This window comes from Callorhinchus milii, unplaced genomic scaffold (genome assembly GCF_018977255.1).
Source record: "Callorhinchus milii isolate IMCB2004 unplaced genomic scaffold, IMCB_Cmil_1.0 Scaffold10, whole genome shotgun sequence".
Classification (NCBI taxonomy): Eukaryota; Metazoa; Chordata; class Chondrichthyes; order Chimaeriformes; family Callorhinchidae; genus Callorhinchus; species Callorhinchus milii.
Window position 1 is genome coordinate 8,341,366 of NW_024704751.1, and position 18,219 is coordinate 8,359,584.

Sequence of the window (18,219 nt, forward strand, 5' to 3'; positions counted from 1 at the left end):
GCTTAATTTCTATATCTTTTAAATTTAAACCTGCAACCAACCCCCCCCCCCTCATGCCCCCCACACCTCCTGCCCCCCTACTCCCACCCCCACCCCAGTCCGGGCAAACACTAATATCGCAGTCTGAATGGAATTTTCCCGAATGCCGGGAACACTGTCCCTCAGGACCCGGTTGGCAGAACTCTGGCCACTGAGTCAAAAGGTTAACGAACGCTCCCGCGTCCGCCCACAAGTTTACAGTCAATTCACTTGACAGTGTGTTCTGTGAAGCGCTTTGGGACGTCCTCCCGACGTGAAAAGCGCTATATCAAATGCAAGGATTATTATTATTATTGTATTAGTTCCACCCCCACATTGAGACTTCCGAGCTCACGGCCCGGGCTGATGTCCTAGTGCAGTGCTGGAAGAGACACACTCTTGAAAGAGACATTAAACTGAGGGCCCATCTGTCCGTTCAGGTGAATGTTAAACATCCTATGGCACTATTCAAAAAGGGAGTTTCTTTCTCCTGGTGTCCTGGCAAACAAATCCCCCGGATAAAATTAGTTCTCTACATTACGGCTGTTTGTGAACAAAATTGGTTACTGCATTGGTTTACAAATACAGTCACTGCACTATACAGCAAGTCCCACAAAGCACTTTGAGGTGTTTCGATGACTCGATGATACTGTATCAAATGCAAGGATATTAAGACTGGTTGGTAACTCCAAGTTTTGTCAAATAATTGGAGCAAAACATCCACGGTAATTAGCGAGTGATTATTCGAGGTCCTGGTAGCTGCTTTATTTCAGTTGGGTCAATGGTGGTCATTAGAAAGCAACCCCCCCCCCCCCCCCCACTTCCCCCGGTGCCCACAGAACCAGCTTGAACCATCGCTGTCAGGCCAGAAAATACATGAAATTCTATGACTTGAATTGGGATCTTTCAGTCACAAGTTCCGCCTTCTTGTATTAAGAACATCACACCACCGTAAATCCAGCCTTCTTAGTTGTTTTATTCAGACATGTTTAGTTACACATTTTACACATTCTGGAATGATTCCAGGCTCGACTGACGTGTTATTTTACTCCCAAACAGTTAATTTACACAACCTGTACTGATCTACGGTCTACCGGCTCGCTGTCCTGTCCTCTTGTTCTACAGCCTGTGCGTCTAAGACAAAAACATTTCCAGAGATAGTAGCGAGAAGTGTGGCTCCCGGAGCTCTGGACATTTCAGAGCTAAAACCCAAAGCTCCCAATTGGCCCTGGTGTAATGACACGTGCGAGCCCTCAGGCTCTCTGATCACCCTGCCAAAGGCAGCGTCAGTCTCTCCTCCCCTAAGAAGTCGCCGTCAAAATCTCGGAAGGGATCGGGAAGGGCTGTGAGTTTCTCGGCGGAGAGCGGGGAGTCCATGGGAAGTTTCTGCAGTAAGTCTGGATCGAAGGACAAGCCCTGGAAGAAGTGCTGGTGTGCGAAGTGGTCGAGGAGTCGCAGACGACGCAGGGGGTTCTTGCACAGGAGCTGAAACACGATCACAAATGCGGTGAAGCACGTGTGCAGATCAGGGCACGTAATAAGGTAAACATTAAACAATGCAGACAACTGCTTCCAATAAACCAGGTCAGTATATTCTCTGTTGTACTTCTCTGTCTCTTGAAAGTGGTGCTCTGTGCTGGACTACGACTATGTTTTGCTGTACAGTTCTATGGGCACCAGGTGTCTTCCAGAACCTCACTTCAGTGACCGTTTTAATTTGTGAGTGTTGGCAAGTATGGAGCGGGTCCTACTCTAAAGCCACTTACTGCAGCGGGCTCTGGAAAGTCACCGGGAGCAGAAAATCCAGGCCCACGTTCCCCCTCCAAAGCCCAGGTTAATGAGCACTCATACTCCATTGTCATCAAAGAATCTCTAATACCAGAGACCAGTAGCAACCTTGCTGTTCTGTGTGGCTCACAATGCAGTATGAATATCACACTGTATATCAATATCGCACATTAATAATATAACACAACAGCGTGAATTGTATGTCAATATTACACTATCATGTTTGTGCTGAGCAACTCTTAACTCCCTGCGCAGCACAAACATGATAGGTCGAATGACCTTCTTTGCTGCTCATTTCTGTCATACTAACTATAGGATTATCCTACCTCTGCAAGTAGGAGGGCAAGGCTGTGGCTGACAGTCGCTGGAGGTGTTAAGTCGGCCATCTGTACGCTGACCAGCATTGCGGAATGGTCGGTTTCAGGCTCCACAGGAAACTAGCCAGAGATGGAGGAAGAAAAAAAAACTGCATGAGCTGAAGGAGTGAGCAATTCCAAACAATCCATAAACATCAAGTTCGTCCCGAGAGAAGGGATAAATCACGCCAACATTCACTCTATTTATAATCACGCCAACTGAATTCAACGGCTCGACCGTGAAGACTACAGGCAAGGAGGGAGCGTTATCACATTGCACAAACCTGCTCAGCCACTGACCTCAAAAAAAGACATTCAATTTAAAATGTGTCAGAGCAAAGAAAGTGAGGTGTGTGACAGTGCTGTCCTTACCCGGTTGGTTGCCAACACGTGCAGCAGTATTCCCAGCGACCACCAGTCTGAGGAGTGATTGTAGGGCCCTCCACTCAGCACTTCAGGGGCTACCGAACAGCAGCAACAACAAACATCAGTTCAGAGGGTCCAGCGTAGAGCAAGCAGCAGCTCTGACCATCACACAATGGAACCCCCACCACAGCCCCCTTCCCATCACCCCCATCGTTATACACCCTTCACAAAGTAGTCCCCGCATTCACCAATATACTGAATTGATGATCTTCCAATTTTAAGATCCATTTCATTCCTGCGTTGACCATCTTGCTCAGGTTTCCCCGATCGATTCAGTTGATTTGATTCCACGACCTGGTTGGCATCGCTTGCCCTCGGCCACTTTGTTTCCAATAGGTCACTCTCACTCGTTTCCACCCCCCCACCCACCCTCCAACCCCGACTCCCACATACTCCCTCTGCCAGCCCCCAGCTTACCCATGTACTGCATTGTCCCACAGATGGTGTATGCTCGCTCTCCCCGGCGTAGTCTGTGTGACAGACCGAAGTCAGTCAACTTCAGGTGGCCTGAGATACAGAGACTCTCATCACTACCAGCACCACCTACTACAACGAAAACAGAGGCCTTGTGCCTCAACTCAGCACAATGCTGAGAGTAAGTTATACATTGTGAATTACTCAGCCAGAGTGACAGCCATGTACAGTGCTGTTGACAGCATATAATATACACACAATGAGATCTGCAGGAAATAAGCATTACCTCAAGAGTTCACAGTTGAGTTACCGGCCTCGCTCTAATTCAACCTGTCTGGAGGGAATGATTGAGGACATGACTAAAGCAGGTCTCCAAAAGGAAGGCTACACTCAGGCCAGCGATTCAATTAGTGGAATTGAATTTATTGGGAACCATTTGCGCTCACAAAGTTCTCCTCCCAGGAACACATTTGATTTAAAATCCAATAATGGCTAATTCTTTGGGGAATAAATACCTTTTACGTCAGATTTTTGGATGGATTCAAGCTTACCTTTGTCGTTGATAAGAATATTCTCCATCTGAAAGAGTGAAAGGTTAGAGATCAGAGTTCATTGAGATGACACGGAATTTGGTGGAAACAGGCCACAGGCTCTCCTCTCCCTCTCCCAAAAAGAGCCTGGGTCTTTTCTCTTACCCTCCCTGCAGAATGGACCAAGGCCTTTTCCCGCACCCACCCCCCTCCCCCCGTGGCTGTGTGCGGACAAGTCTGAGTGTCACAATGTTTTGAGTGAACAAAATCTCCAGTTCTCAGCGAGTGATCACCTGAGAGGTGCAGCACTCAGCCAGTTCTCAGTCATGGCTGGTGAGCCAAACATAACTTGTAAGTGTGTCAGCCTGGCTCAGCTGCCTCTGAATCCGAAGGTCATGAATTCAGAGTCTTGGCTGACACCAGTACTGGGGGAGGGCTGCATCGCCCACAATACTTCATCAAGCCGCTCGTATTCGGACACAGGAAATCGGCCGAAGGATTGAATGCAAACGTCTCTTACCTTCACGTCGCGATGAATGACTCCGAAGTCATGGAGAAACCCTGAAATAGAGTGGAAAACCAAGGATAACAACTACCAGTATCTCCCTAGGATTGAGATTGCAATGTGTTTCCAGGTAAAAATAAAGGGCAGCCCCCAGAGCCTCCTCCCTTTCGTGGGGGTCCCGAGACTGCTGTGCGCAAATTGGCTGCTGGAGTCTGATACCTCCCCCCTCCCTCTCTGGCTTGGTGGCGGACTCCACCACTCTCAAGCACCCTGGATGCTACCAGAGGACGCTGTATAAATGCAAGTTGCTGTTGCATATCAAATGCAAGAATAATTATTGTATCCATTTGTTTGTTTGCATGTTTGTTTATAAAATAAAAAGACATATTTACATAATTTAGATATATTTATACACACAAAATAAAAGCTGCAGAACAACGACTCACCCAACGCAGAGCCCAGCTCGGCTGCAAACACTCGGAGCTTCCCCTCGGCGAACGGCCCGTGGGTGGACCAAAGCATGAAGAGGTCACCAGTGGAGCAGTAGTCGCACACTACAGAACCAGAACAAAACACAAGGCGCTCAGCGGTAGGGAACACACAGCCAAACTCGTCCCGTGGCAGGGAGGGGCTTTGCATGAAACCTTTTGACACTGGAGGGCAGTGTGAATGAGCGCTTCACTCCCAGGCAGTGCAGCGACAGAAACTCAGTGAGATGCTTTTCGCTCATTGTAAACCAGTGTGGAGAAATAAGAGCGCAAATTAAAGTCCTACCTGCAATCGTGCCACAGCACCAATTCAGATGATGCGCATTCAAATCAATTTCACCGACAAAAAACAACGGGAAGAATGCTACATGCCTGTTCAGGTGGATGTTAAAGAGAGGGGGGGGCTTTCCCCCGGTGTCCTGGCCAACAATCCATCCACCCGACAAATTTTTTTTTGGTCACATTCACTTCATGGCTGTTTGTGGGACAGATTGGTTCAATTCCACACTTCCCATCACACTGCTGTTAACATGACGTCTGCTAAAAGAAACTGAGGTGTACAGAAATGATGCAAGGGAGTTGGAGCAGCCCCAGTCTCACCCTGCGTCTGCGTCAGCTACGCCCAAAGGCTCGATAAACAGTGCGACACACAAACGCATACAGATGTGCAACAAATATTCTAAAACAGCTGGCGTGCTCCACGACAAGCAAAATCAAGCCAGTTTAGAGTATTCTCAATGAAGCAAAACTGGTCCTGCATTTGAAATCGCATATCTTTATGCAGTTTCCAGGAGGAAAAAAATGTTTCCAGTGAAATTTATCCTCCCTCCACCCACCCGCCCGCCCCTCCCATTGCCTATCTGAGCTACATTACATTGGGAATCACTGAGGGGTGTCAAGCATTTCCTTACAGATAGTTCCTACGAATGGTTATCGACATGAAACGTTAACTCACTTTCGTCTCTCTATAGATGCTGCCTGACTTGCTGAGTGTTTCCAGCCACTGTTTTTATTTTAGGGCAGTGAGGTTGCGCATGCGTATCTCGTGGTGACAGGTTAAACAGGAAACACTGAGCAAGGGAGCGCACTGAGCCCAGCCCCTCCATAACACACCAAGACCAACCTGGCATGATGTGGGCAACAGCGATAGGAAATAGAATAAAAGAACACATGCCTGGTTTACTCTTGTGTGTGTGAGTGGGGGAAATTAGTTGGTTTACAGTCTGAAGGGGGGAACGGGAAATTGATCTTATACATCCCACACCCCCAGATGAGTAAATGATTGCGGTATCTATTCTGCTTTTTATCTTGAACAAGTTTCTCACCAGTCCGAGCGAAGTACAATCTCAGCACATCTTTCAGAGTACGGGCTCCTACTTTACAGAAGGCAGATCCAGTGCCCAGTGCAAAGTGAAGGATGGCCTTCTCCATTCGCTTCTACCACACAAACAATGCCAGCCAACTCACCAGTGTGGATAAGCTGAAAGACCCCCTCCTCAAAACAGATCAGTCATTTGGTTTCAGCCCGATAGTCAAAGAATTCTTTACTCTTCCTGTAAATTTCAGCTCGAACCAATTGGGACTGAAACAAGCCCAGCAGTCCGCAGATCCTTACAGGTTGTTTTTTCCCCAACACCCTGTTACAATGCTCTATAAACATTGCATAGAGGGCAGGTCACTGCGGTTAAACAATTGATGAGAGAAAGCGCTCCCTTGACATGTTCACCCCTTTGCACATCACCACACTTTGGTGCCTCTATTCCATTTTCCCATGAAGTAAACACAAGCGGAGCCAGTAAAAGCTATATCTATTGGGATTATTACAGGTCAAAGAAATCAAAGACCCTTCTCTCGCTCCTGAAAAACTTAGGAGCCATACTGCATAGAATTTAGGTCCCGACAGTAATGTCCAAACACCTCAATATGTGCTCCACCCATCCTAGCTCACTCACCCCACTACCTTATTCCCCAGGAGCCCTGGAGGTAAATTTTCACATTATCCACAATGGTAGCTCTATTATTGGGTTGGTTGGCATCTTTTGAAGACTATTTGTGTAAACTAGTATATCACAAGAGCTCTGTGGAAGGAGGCTACTCTAGAGGGTAGCAGCTAACACAAAGCAATTGCACCAAAACGCCAATACATCTGTCAGTCAACTCACTAATAAAGAGCTGCCGTGATGTCTGCCAACACTCCAGTAAACTCAGCACAAACGGATGCCGAACCTGTTTCTGGGAAGGAGAATGAGAAGAAAAGCATTTCCGGAAACTGCTCCCAACTCACCGATGGGAGAGAGGAGGAGACTGGAGCACGAGGGAATCAAACCAACAAAAACAACAGCATCTACTGAGCAGTCAGTGAGGATCAGACTAAGAGTCTTCACAACCGGACGCAGAGCGAGTATCTATTGATCCTGCCTTCCCAACTGATGGAAAGAATGTGATAGTTACTAGCAATGAAACCCAGAGAAGGAAAAAGAACTGGGTCAGGTTATACGTTGATGGAAACTTTCCCAATAGCTTGATGGATGAAGGGAACCGTGGTTGACAAGTCTTTAGGAGAGATGGGTGGGGGAGAAGGAGGTGGGGGGAGAGAGAAAAAAAACGCAGATATTGATAATAATTCCTGCATGTGTTTTACTTTCTCTTCCTGAAATTGTAAAGTAAAGATGAACCCAGACCAACTTCATAAACACTTCAAGAGAAGAATTCAATGTGAAAACGAGCTTGCAATAATCTCATCCTGGCAGTGCTGGGATTGTGCTGCTGGTGCTCCATTACCTATGGCAGACTCAACTCTCAGACCAACAGACAAGCGATCAGAGAGAGGTATTAGTGTCCCGTACAGCAAGCTGCTGGTTAGTTACCTGGATAATAACTTCATCCTTGCATTGCTGAAGGACGTCTTGCTGCAGAACCTCTGTTTTCAGCAACACCTAGAGAAAAGGCACACAAATCGAATCAGCACAGTGCTGCGAAGCCTAAGAGTAGAGTTACAAAGCCATAAGACTATTCCCTCACACACCTAAGCCAGCCTGAGCAAAACAGTAGTCACGTTGGTCACAATGTTTGATTTAGACAAAGGAATCTCAATATCTGACGAAGACTAAAACTCCCTCCCTAGGGCAAACTCAAGTTCTCCAGCACTTTAGGTACAAGTATAAATTAACAATACTGTGGGCCTATTTTCCAAATGTCAATTGGTCACAATGTAAAGTTAATTGTAAACCCATCTGAGCTACTAACGTCTTTTCACCTCCAACCTTTCAAACTAAATTGCACTTACTTTTACAGCGTATATCTTCTTCTCAGTCCCTTGAGACACTTTCAAAATCGATCCAGACGAACCTTTTGCGATGAATGCCAGAACCTAAAGCAGTGAGAAATCAGAGTTACCATTGAAGATGCATGAGCACACCTCCTCTGTATCTTTCATCCCAGGAATTTGGGTCCCTGACTGTCCAGCACCTTGGAACGTCTTCCCGACATGAAAGGCGCTGTACAAGTATAATTTGTTGTTGTTAGATTTGGATCACACGCGTTTTGTTTATACAACCTCCGATTTCATTACTACAGACTGAGTCACAGTATGACAGGTTACACCCCATAACTGATAATATAATAGGCTACTATAAAAACTATAAAGTAAATATAAATATATATTATATATTTACATAAAAAATAGGAAAACCCTATAATTAAATAACTCATTAGATCATAGAATTACATTTTATAAATTATTATTATTATTATCTATAACTATAAATAGGTTTACACCAAAGTTGTTTTCTACACTACACCTATATTCACATCAGTCACTGTAGCTGATAAAAGTGTATGCATCAAGGGGATAATAGGGGATAGGGGAGTGGTATTTTGAGTTAGGAGATGATTTGCTTATAAAATACAACTAGGGCAAAGAAATCTAAGTGGTTTTGACAGGAAACTGAATGGAACTCGGGCGCATTTTTAAAACGTGTGCGTTTTGGATGATCATACGATTTATAAAGAAAAGACGTTGTCTTACTGTCTCTCCTCTTAAACTCATTTAAATACCAGCAGGAAAAGATACCATAGAACTTAGTGGCGGGTAGAATAATAAACCCATCAGGGCTCACTACCTCAAACTGTTGCTCCAAAGGCTGCGATCGGAAGGGGAACTCCGGGAAGAAGAGCGAGACGAAGCGGGGGAAAGGCCATTCTGGAGGGCACGCAGCATCAACGGTCTGCGCTCTTTTCTCACAGATCTGCAAGGGGTCCGGAAAGGGCTTGCGGGCTGCTTGAAAGGGTCCGAGGGTGTACCAGCCGGAGACGGAGAGACCCACGCTGGACAAGACGCTTTTCCACTTGGAGGCCGCGGCTTCTTTCTTGGTCAGATGACCTCTCTGTTAAATCAGCAGGAGAACACCACCAATGCCGCGCACTGTTTACAACGCTCACGCAACACATTAGAATCAACGTCACAGATAATACAAACGACAAATACATAATTTTCTCCCAACCCTCTTTCACCTGTTGCCTATTTTCAGCGAAACGAAAGGGCGGTCGGATCTCTTTTCGGGGCGGTAACGAACCCCCCCCCCACCCCCGGCGTTTTCTTTTCAAAAAATAAGCGACAGTAACCCAGGGGACCGCTCAACCCACGACTGCTTGTGGGGACGCCGCTGCGGCCGCTGCACCGCGCGGCTAACCTTTGCCCGGGGGGCCGGGGCCCGCCCGACCCTGCGCGAGGAGGGGGGGGGCTGCACCAACCCACGCAGGTCCCGCGAAAAGCGCTTTGCTGGGGGCGCCTCGGGGGCGCGATAAGGCGCTACGTCAAAGACAACTACGATTATTATTATTATAATTATATATATATTATATATATATATATACGCGCACACGCACGCGCGAGCGCTCTGCACGAGGTTCAAGGGGTCACCAACCGTCACCCCCAGCACTGCTCTCACAGGGTTAAGGCCTCGGGCCTGGTTGCGTGTGTGTGTGGGTGTGTGTGTGGGTGTGGGTGTGTGTGTGTGTGGGGGGTATGTGTGTGTGGGGGGGCAGTGTGTGTGGGGGGGTGTGGGGGGTGTGGGTGGGTGTGGGTGTGTGGGGGGGGGTGTGGAGGGGGTTGTGTGTGTGGGGGGTGTGTGGGGGGGTGTGTGTGTGAGTGTGTGGTGGGGGGGTGTGTGGTGGGGGTGTGTGTGTCTGGGTGTGTGTGGGGGGGTGTGTGTGTGTGGGTTTGTGTGTGTGGGTGTGTGTGTGGGGGGGTTGTGTGGGTGTGGGTGTGTGTGTCTGGGGGTGTGTGGGGGTGTGTGTGGGGAGGGAGGGGGGGGGAAGAGAGAGGATCACCTGCCGTGTCCTCCCGGGCTGCTCGGGCCCCGCTCCACCCCGGCCTGTGCTCGGCTCACTGCCCATCGCCGCCGGCTCCCGCTTCTCCTCTCACATTATCCGGCTCTCTCTCTCCCCCCCACCCATCCCCTCACAGGCCGCGGTGTCGTCTGAGTTCCCTGTCACAGGCTGAGCCGCTGCCAGCATCAACTGCTACCCCCTCCCTCCCCCCCGCGGCAAGCACCCTGGGATACTGGAGGTCTCCGTGTTGGAGGACTCGAAGCCAGTCATGACACCCCGCCCCCCGCAGCACCCTGGGATACTGGAGGTCTCCGTGTTGGGAGGACTCTAAGCCAATGATGACAGATAGCCCTCCCCATCCCCCCCCACCCCCAACAAGAAAAACCCCACCTCCTCCACAAAAAAAACCCCACCCAAAAAAAAACCCTCCCCAAGAGACTCTCCAGAAAGCCCCCCCACCCAAGAGACATTCCCCGCCCCCCCCAGAGACATCCCCCCCACCCGAGAGACGTCCCCACAACCCGAGAGACGTACCCCACCCCCCCACAGAGACATCCCCCCCCACCCGAGAGACATTCCCCGCCCCCCCCGAGACATCCCCCCCAACCCGAGAGACGTCCCCACAACCCGAGAGACATTCCCCGCCCCCCCCCCGAGACATCCCCCCCCAACCCGAGAGACGTACCCACAACCCGAGAGACGTACCCCGCCCCCCCCAGAGACATCCCCCCCCTGAGAGATATCCCCCAGAAAGCCCACCCAAGAGAGATGTCCCACAGCAATGCCCCCCCCAGCTACAATCCCCCCCACCCCCCCCGCACACACCCATATACAATATATGCAGGGGGTGGACTCGATTCTATCTTGAAATTCCATTGCCAAACATGCACCTTGCACTCAGTTCAGCTCCAAAGAAACCCCTTTATATTTTGCCCCCCCCCCCCCCCCACCCACCCGGGAAGATAGTCTCAAGTTGGACAATAAGGAGTTGGGCGGGATTTCTGATCAACTTCAGACGATGTGAATATAATAATAATAATAATAATAATAATAATAAGCCTTGCATTTGATATAGCGCTTTTCACACCTTCTCGCCGTCTCGAAGCGCTTCACAAAATAGAGTGTAAAGTGAATTGACTGTATATTTGCGGGCGAAACGCGGCAGCCAATTGCGCACAGCAGCGTCCCCACAAACAGTCGTACGCAAACTGTCTCATACAAATACAGCAGTTCGTTCTCAACCTCTTAACTTATTTCCTGGAAAAAAAACTTTACGTAAAGTGGTTGTTTTTTTCCCAACTGAAAAACAGGTTGTACATCGGCTCCCAATTCAGATTAACCATTATTGAAATTCATCACAGTTGTTTGAACAGGCAGAAGCGACAAACAAGCTCTGGGTAAATACAGAAGGAACATTCCAGAACCTAGAAGAATCCACTGCGGACATGAGGTGGCTGGCGGTGGTCATTCTCCTCGGCTCCTTCGTCTGTCCAGCGTCCACCGACCAGGGTAAGGGGAAACGGGCTTACAAGCCATCAGGCTCTACAGCACTTCACTGAGGGACCAGAGAGTTTAAAAGGGAGACGGCTAGATTCCTGGCAATCATGGGGATAAAGGAGCGTGGGGAAAAGGCCACTCCTCCTGTTCTTATGAGAGAGAGGTGAGTTGAAGACAACTCATACTCCAATCTCCCTGCACTCTCCTCTCTCTCTACATCTCTCTGGCTGTCTCCCTCGGTTTGCCATACTTCAGGCAGTGCCTCAGTGTGTTAACCACTGGCTAGTGTGCAGTTGAGCTGTACGGAATCCAAAAAGTCCCAGAATAACATGGCTGTCTGGGTTGAGTTGGCCAATTCGCCGGAGGTGGCCTGGCGATAGTATGGGTATTCCAGTTGACCTCAGGCTCTTGCTCCTGCTGGAGCATGTGTTGCCATTTCAGCCCAACTTCTAGGGATATTAAATACCCCGCTGACAGTCTGGGCTAACACACAGGTGAGGTGATTGAGGCTGGCAGGAATGGAAGGACTCTGAGGATGTTGCTTTCTGTAATGACGCAGATTTCCACTTGTTTTTGCCTCCTGTGGCACAGGTTCCTGTGTCGGCCGCTGTGCTGATGGCTTCAACGAGACCCATAAGTGCCAGTGCGACAATCTCTGCCACTTCTACAAGAGCTGCTGTGTGGATTATAGCACCGTGTGCAGGCGAGGTAAAGAAAGTGGCACAAAGGCAGCATCACTCTCACTCATGGAAATACTGAACACTGCAGAGGGAGCTTTAGAGTGTCTCTAACCCTGACCTGGGAGTGTGGACGGACAGTGTAGAGGGCGTCTTTACTCTCAAAGCTCCAGCTGCTATGTTGGAGGTATGGCTTGGCCCTTTGAACTGAGAGGAGATCCCCAGAGTACCGTTTGGTGGTTGGTGGAGTCCTGTAGCTCAGTGGTTAGAGCACTCGCCTTGCAAGCAAGACAACTGGGTTCAATTCCAGGCAGGGCGAAACCTTGGGCAAGTTTCCTTACTCTGCACACCTGATAATAATCCCTCCAAAAAAAAACAATAATAGATCGGTCATTTTCAATCCACATCTGTTTGTGGACGCTGCTGTGCGCAATTGGCTTCCATGTTTCGCCCACAAATATACAGTCAATTCTGCATACAGCATATTCTGTGAAGCGCTTTGAGACGTCTCGAAGACGTGACAAGGCGCTATATCAAATGCAAGGATTATTATTATTATTTGGTGTAGCTCTGTGTCAGTCACTGCCTGGAGCACTGTGTGAGGAAGGACTGAGAACTCTTGTTATGCAGGTTCATGTTTTTTTAAAGAAAGAGTGGAAGTGAGGAGAAGCCTAACCATGTGTTTCTCTCCTGATGATTGCTGCCCCAGCCCACGGCGATGTCTTTACTGTGCCTGAGGATGAACATGACGATGATGACGATGAGTTTGATGATGATATTAATGGGGGAGTTACAGGCTCCAGTCTTCCATTTGTCTCGTTGAGAAATACAACAGAACCAGAGACAGCAACAGAACTGGCAATGGCTCTGGAACCAGAGACAGCAACAGAACTGGCAATGGCTCTGGAACCAGAGACAGCAACAGAACTGGCAATGATTCTGGAACCAGAGACAGCAACAGAACTGGCAATGGCTCTGGAACCAGAGACAGCAACAGAACTGACAATGATTCTGGAACTAGAGACAGCAACAGAACTGGCAATGACTCCGGAACCAGAGACAGCAACAGAACTGGCAATGGCTCTGGAACCAGAGACAGCAACAGAACTGGCAATGGCTCTGGAACCAGAGACAGCAACAGAACTGGCAATGATTCTGGAACCAGAGACAGCAACAGAACTGGCAATGGCTCTGGAACCAGAGACAGCAACAGAACTGACAATGATTCTGGAACCAGAGACAGCAACAGAACTGGCAATGACTCTGGAACCAGAGACAGCAACAGAACTGGCAATGACTCCGGAACCAGAGACAGCAACAGAACTGGCAATGACTCTGGAACCAGAGACAGCAACAGAACTGGCAATGATTCGAGAACCAGAGACAGCAACAGAACTGGCAATGACTCTGGAACCAGAGACAGCAACAGAACTGGCAATGGCTCTGAAACCAGGACCGAAACCCAATGATCTGTGTTCCGACAAAGAATCCTTTGATGCCTTCACTGACCTAAAAAATGGATCCATCTTTGCTTTCAGAGGTAAGAGCTTTCAGCATTCACACACAGTCACCCTCACATTGTCTCCGCCACACACTCACCCCCGCACTCACCCCCACACTGCCTGTCTCTCTCTTCTCAGGGGAATACTTTTATGAACTGGACAGTTACAGCTTTCGCGAAGGATATCCTAAACGCACCAGTGATGTCTGGGGCATCCCAGGCCCCATTGATACGGCCTTTACACGGATAAACTGTGAGGGCAAGACGTACATCTTCAAGGTAAATTCTGATCAGCTTCCTTTATTCTCTTGCTCCTCGGTGCTGACTGGTGATGGGGTTTGCTCCCGAGCACCACCTCAGCCAGGCGGCCTCTCTCCACGCCTGAGCCAGGAATTGTGTCCACAAGACATCCAGCTGGCTCCAAGGTGACGTTCCCAGCATGGAATGTCATAATCTGAAGCTGTAAACCACTCCAGCCTTTACAATATAATCATAATAATAATCCTTACATTTGGAATAGCGCCTTATCAGGTGTGCGAGACATCTCAAAGCACGTCACAGGAATCACTTCGCTTTGTTCTGTATTAAACTGCATCTGCATCTGCCATCTACCTGCCCATTCTGCAAACCTGTTTGCCTTCCTGTATCTTCTTTGCAATTGTCTTCATCACTCACCACATCCCTGGGGATGTGATTCCAAAATTTGTAAATTTCTATATCTGAGTCCAAATCATTTATGTACATGGTGAGGGGGGCAGGAGCAAGAAGTGAGGAAGGGAAAGACAGAGAGAAAGACTCATCCACAAACATAAAGTATTAGTTGTTCCTTCCCACCTTCATTTGCAGGTAAGACCTTTTCCATATTGCCCATCGTGGGATAGGTGAGAGAGAGAGACACAGAGAGTGTGAGTGGTTGAGTGTGAACGAGGAAAGAGAAAGATAGTCTTATTTGCCATTAGTAAATATTTTACTTTCTGCTCTACCCAGGGTGATAGCTACTGGCGTTTTGACGATGGCAAACTGGATCCAGGATTCCCAAACAAGATCAAGTTAGGTTTTCCCGGCATTCCATCAAACTTGGATGCCTCCTTCGCATTGCCCGCCTCCAACATTAATGGCAACGAGCGAGCTTACTTCTTCAAAGGTAACCAGCAAATTCCAGCACTGCCCAACGCACATAAACCCTCCACAGAGTCGTCACTCCTAAGGCTCACGTTATTTTCATCAAAATATTTTTTCTGTAGGAAATCAGTACTGGCAGTACGTTTTCAAACATCAGCCCAAACGGTCAGAGTGCCTGAAAACATCGGAGTCTGTGCCCTTCCAGAGATATGCTATAACAATGTTGGACCCGTGGGAAAGTCTTTATGAATTGCTATTTCAAAGCTCTGCATCTGGTGGTAATGTTTGTACAAGTAATCTCTTTGTACCTCTCCCCCCAACTCCCCTCTCCCCACCCTCTGTCCTCCACTCCCCTCCCTCCCCAGCCAATCTGCGCTATTAGAAAAGAGAAGGGAGTTTTGTGATGTCCTCGCTAACAATCCCCCAAATTAATTGGTCATTAGGGTATCAATCTGACTCAGTCAGTAGCACTCTCGCCTCTGAGTCGGAAGATTGTGGGTTCAAGCCCAAGTCAGGACTTTGAACCCACGTAGTCCAAGCTGACACTGCGATGCAGTGCTGGGGGAGCGCTGAGTTGTTGGAGGTGCCGTCCTTCGGATGAGAGGTTCAACTGAGAACCCGTCTGCCTGTTCAGGCGGATGTTAAAGATCCCACAAGACCAACAACAAAATGACATTTATAGAGGACCTTTCACGTCAGGACGACATCCCAAAGTGCTGAAACGGCGCTATGGAGTTATGGTGTTACGGTCTCACAGCGCTATTGGAAAAACAAAGGGAGTTTCTCTCTCCCGGTGTCCTGTCCGACAATCCCCAAAAATCTAATCCATCAATCACTCCACGGCTGTTTGTGGGACATTGCTGTGTGCAAATTGGCTTCCGCATTGGCTCCAAACTACACAGTCACTGCACTTGACAGTGAGTCCTGGAAGTCGCTGTATGAAATGTACGAGTGTTATTGTGAGGCTCGGTGATGACTTTGTGTTCTAGATGGCGCCATTGGACCAGGCTCTGTCTCCCGGGACTGGCTGGGACTTCCCTCTAATGTGGATGCCGCGATGTCCGGAAAGCTCTTGATGATTTCACAAGATGTTCCCGATCGACAGAGGGGTAGGAAGAAACCAAAGAAGAGAAAGGGGAAGAAAAAGAAGCATCATTCCTCCAGCATGGAATTTTACTTTCACAAGCGTCCTGGATTGGTTCCCAGTCAGAGTATCTACTTCTTTGCTCAAGGTGTCGTCCTGGCGTTTAAACAGAATCATAGAATCATTTAGCTTCACAGCGCAGAAGGAGGCCATTCGACGCATTGAGTCTCCCAAAGGAAGCTGTTCATCCATCCTCACTGCCCTGCCATCTCATCCGCTTGCATGTCTCTAACTTTCATATACCTGTCTACTTCTCTCTGACTCTACATTGGCCACTGTCTCTGCCACCTCACTTGTCAGGAGGTTCCACAACCCAGCAACTCTGTGTGTGAACATATTTTCTCTAAACTCTCCTTTTGCTCGCCTTGTGATTATCTTATATTCGTGTCCTCCAGTTACTGATTGCCTGACCAGTGGAAGCAGCTTCTGCCCATTTTGCTTCTCTGGTCCAATGACAACAGACCCAACTTCTCCAGTCTCTCCTCCTACTGTAACCCCTCAGTCTTGGATTGATTCTCATAACCTCCTCTGCACCCCCGCCAAGGCTTCAGCGTCTTTCCTGAAGTCAGGCTCTGCCACTAAGTGTGGGTGTGTGTCTCTCTTTCTTTCTCTTCCTAGCAGTCTGTGTGTGTATCTCTCTCTGTGTCTCTTTCAACTACTTTAACAGTCTGTGTGTGTCTCTCATTCTCTCGGACAGTCTGTGTGTGTCTCTCATTCTCTCGGACAGTCTGTGTGTGTCTCTCATTCTCTCGGACAGTCTGTGTGTGTCTCTCATTCTCTCGGACAGTCTGTGTGTGTCTCTCATTCTCTCGGACAGTCTGTGTGTGTCTCTCATTCTCTCGGACAGTCTGTGTGTGTCTCTCATTCTCTCGGACAGTCTGTGTGTGTCTCTCATTCTCTCGGACAGTCTGTGTGTGTCTCTCATTCTCTCGGACAGTCTGTGTGTGTCTCTCATTCTCTCGGACGGTCTGTGTGTGTCTCTCATTCTCTCGGACAGTCTGTGTGTGTCTCTCAGCTGCAGGGGGCCTGACTAACCCTTTTCTCGTTACAGACGAGTATTACCGCGTGGACCTGGAGTCCAAGCAAGTGGCGCTCGTGGACCCGCCGTACCCCCGGTCCATCGCCAGATACTGGTTCAAGTGCCGCGAGTCGGAGTGAGACCCGGACTGACCTGATATCTGCATCAACTGTGGCCAAGACACACACTGTGAACCCTATTGGAGAGGAGGACCTCCGGCCGACCACAGCTCACACACGTACCCGAGTCCTCCACAGCAACCAATAAACACACAAAGTCAACCTGAGTGGTTCTGTGTCTCTCTCTCTCTGTTAGGAACTGTGCTGTCCTGAAGCCGGGGTTACTTTCCAAGATAATTAAAAACACACGCAGTCACCACACTTTACAGTCTATTTCGTGAAGCGCTTTGAAGCGTCCCGAAGGTACGATAAGGTGCTGTATCAAATGCGGGGATTATTATTATTAGCTAGTTTACTCCTGTTTTGTAAAGCCCCCACCCCCAACCCCACCCCCTCGCACACACACATTGACAAGTTTTGTAAATCCACTTCCTTTATCTCCCCCATAACAATACCTGTAACTAACAGCGCATCATGGAGCCAGTCAGGTTGTTTAGGAAATTCTGAGCGAAAAACACAGTAAAACACACATCCGCTGGTTGTCAAGGCATCGGTTGGTGCTACTTTGCCTTTTTAACCAGGTTCATCCACAAAACAACGTGCATTAATGTCGCATTGAAATGCTGAGGCTTATAATCCGGGTAAACATATCCGTGTGGTCACACTTTTGGATGTGACGTAGCAGTCGGCTTCACTATTCCACTAGTGAGCTACGCAGGATGAATCAGGTTCATGTTCTTGCTCATCATCTTGTGACTCCTGGCGCGCGGTGCATTTATGTGGCCTCCAGGTCAGTACAGGATCAGCCTCCAAGGTCCTCGTTCATGGTCAAACAGCCCCTCACACTCACTAACCACGCTCTCGTATGAAGAACGGCCGCTTAGTTGAAGTGCTGTCAACAACTGGCGATTTGAACGCCAGCACAAGTCTTTAGGAGAGATTGGTGGGCGTGTGTGTGGGTGGGGGGGGGGGAGGGGGGGAGACAAGGTGAAAGACATTGCTCAGAGCTCATTCCTCTAACACTGGGGATCGTCCTCGTTGCTCTCCTCTGCACCAAATCCACTAAATAAAATTGGTCGCTCACTTCATGACTGTTTGTGGCGCATTACTGTATGCAAACTGGCTCCTGGGTTTTGCCCACCAAACACACAGTCAATCCACTTTACTGTATATCTTGTAAAGAGCTTGCGGACATCTCAACGAGGTAATAAGATGCTATATAATTGTTATTACTATTAACATCATAATAATATTACTATAATGCTGTGAAGCACTTTGAGATGTT

At 48.6% G+C, this 18,219-nt stretch overlaps 2 protein-coding genes across 2 annotated transcripts; one reads left to right on the top strand and one right to left on the bottom strand.

The window, feature by feature from the left end:
- Positions 1 to 980: 980 nt before the first annotated feature.
- rskrb (ribosomal protein S6 kinase related b) lies at positions 981 to 10,077 on the bottom strand. The gene is made up of 12 exons (XM_007896531.2): positions 9,857 to 10,077; positions 8,647 to 8,910; positions 7,812 to 7,895; positions 7,393 to 7,461; positions 6,688 to 6,757; positions 4,484 to 4,591; positions 4,053 to 4,093; positions 3,554 to 3,581; positions 3,006 to 3,095; positions 2,535 to 2,623; positions 2,133 to 2,243; positions 981 to 1,503 (listed from the first exon to the last, which is right to left on the bottom strand). The coding sequence occupies exons 1-12, from the start codon at positions 9,920 to 9,922 to the stop codon at positions 1,285 to 1,287; spliced, it is 1,239 nt and encodes a 412-aa protein (XP_007894722.1). The 5' UTR covers positions 9,923 to 10,077; the 3' UTR covers positions 981 to 1,284.
- A 1,191-nt stretch (positions 10,078 to 11,268) lies between these two features.
- Positions 11,269 to 17,101, top strand: LOC103180587 (vitronectin-like). Its single transcript, XM_007896530.2, has 8 exons — positions 11,269 to 11,365; positions 11,945 to 12,061; positions 12,740 to 13,570; positions 13,671 to 13,810; positions 14,519 to 14,675; positions 14,776 to 14,931; positions 15,643 to 15,885; positions 16,849 to 17,101. The coding sequence occupies exons 1-8, from the start codon at positions 11,302 to 11,304 to the stop codon at positions 16,953 to 16,955; spliced, it is 1,815 nt and encodes a 604-aa protein (XP_007894721.1). The 5' UTR covers positions 11,269 to 11,301; the 3' UTR covers positions 16,956 to 17,101.
- Positions 17,102 to 18,219: the final 1,118 nt, after the last annotated feature.

Excerpts from the sequence above, each read along its gene's own strand:
- rskrb (XM_007896531.2), bottom strand. The coding sequence starts at position 9,922 with ATGGGCAGTGAGCCGAGCACAGGCCGGGGTGGAGCGGGGCCCGAGCAG. Across the intron at positions 4,592-6,687 it reads ATCACGGCAGCTCTTTATTA|TGTGCGACTACTGCTCCACT; the intron begins GTGAGTTGACTG and ends CTGGTTCTGTAG. Across the intron at positions 2,624-3,005 it reads TGGGACAATGCAGTACATGG|CCCCTGAAGTGCTGAGTGGA; the intron begins GTAAGCTGGGGG and ends GCTGTTCGGTAG.
- LOC103180587 (XM_007896530.2), top strand. The coding sequence starts at position 11,302 with ATGAGGTGGCTGGCGGTGGTCATTCTCCTCGGCTCCTTCGTCTGTCCA. Across the intron at positions 12,062-12,739 it reads TAGCACCGTGTGCAGGCGAG|CCCACGGCGATGTCTTTACT; the intron begins GTAAAGAAAGTG and ends TTGCTGCCCCAG. Across the intron at positions 13,811-14,518 it reads GCAAGACGTACATCTTCAAG|GGTGATAGCTACTGGCGTTT; the intron begins GTAAATTCTGAT and ends TGCTCTACCCAG.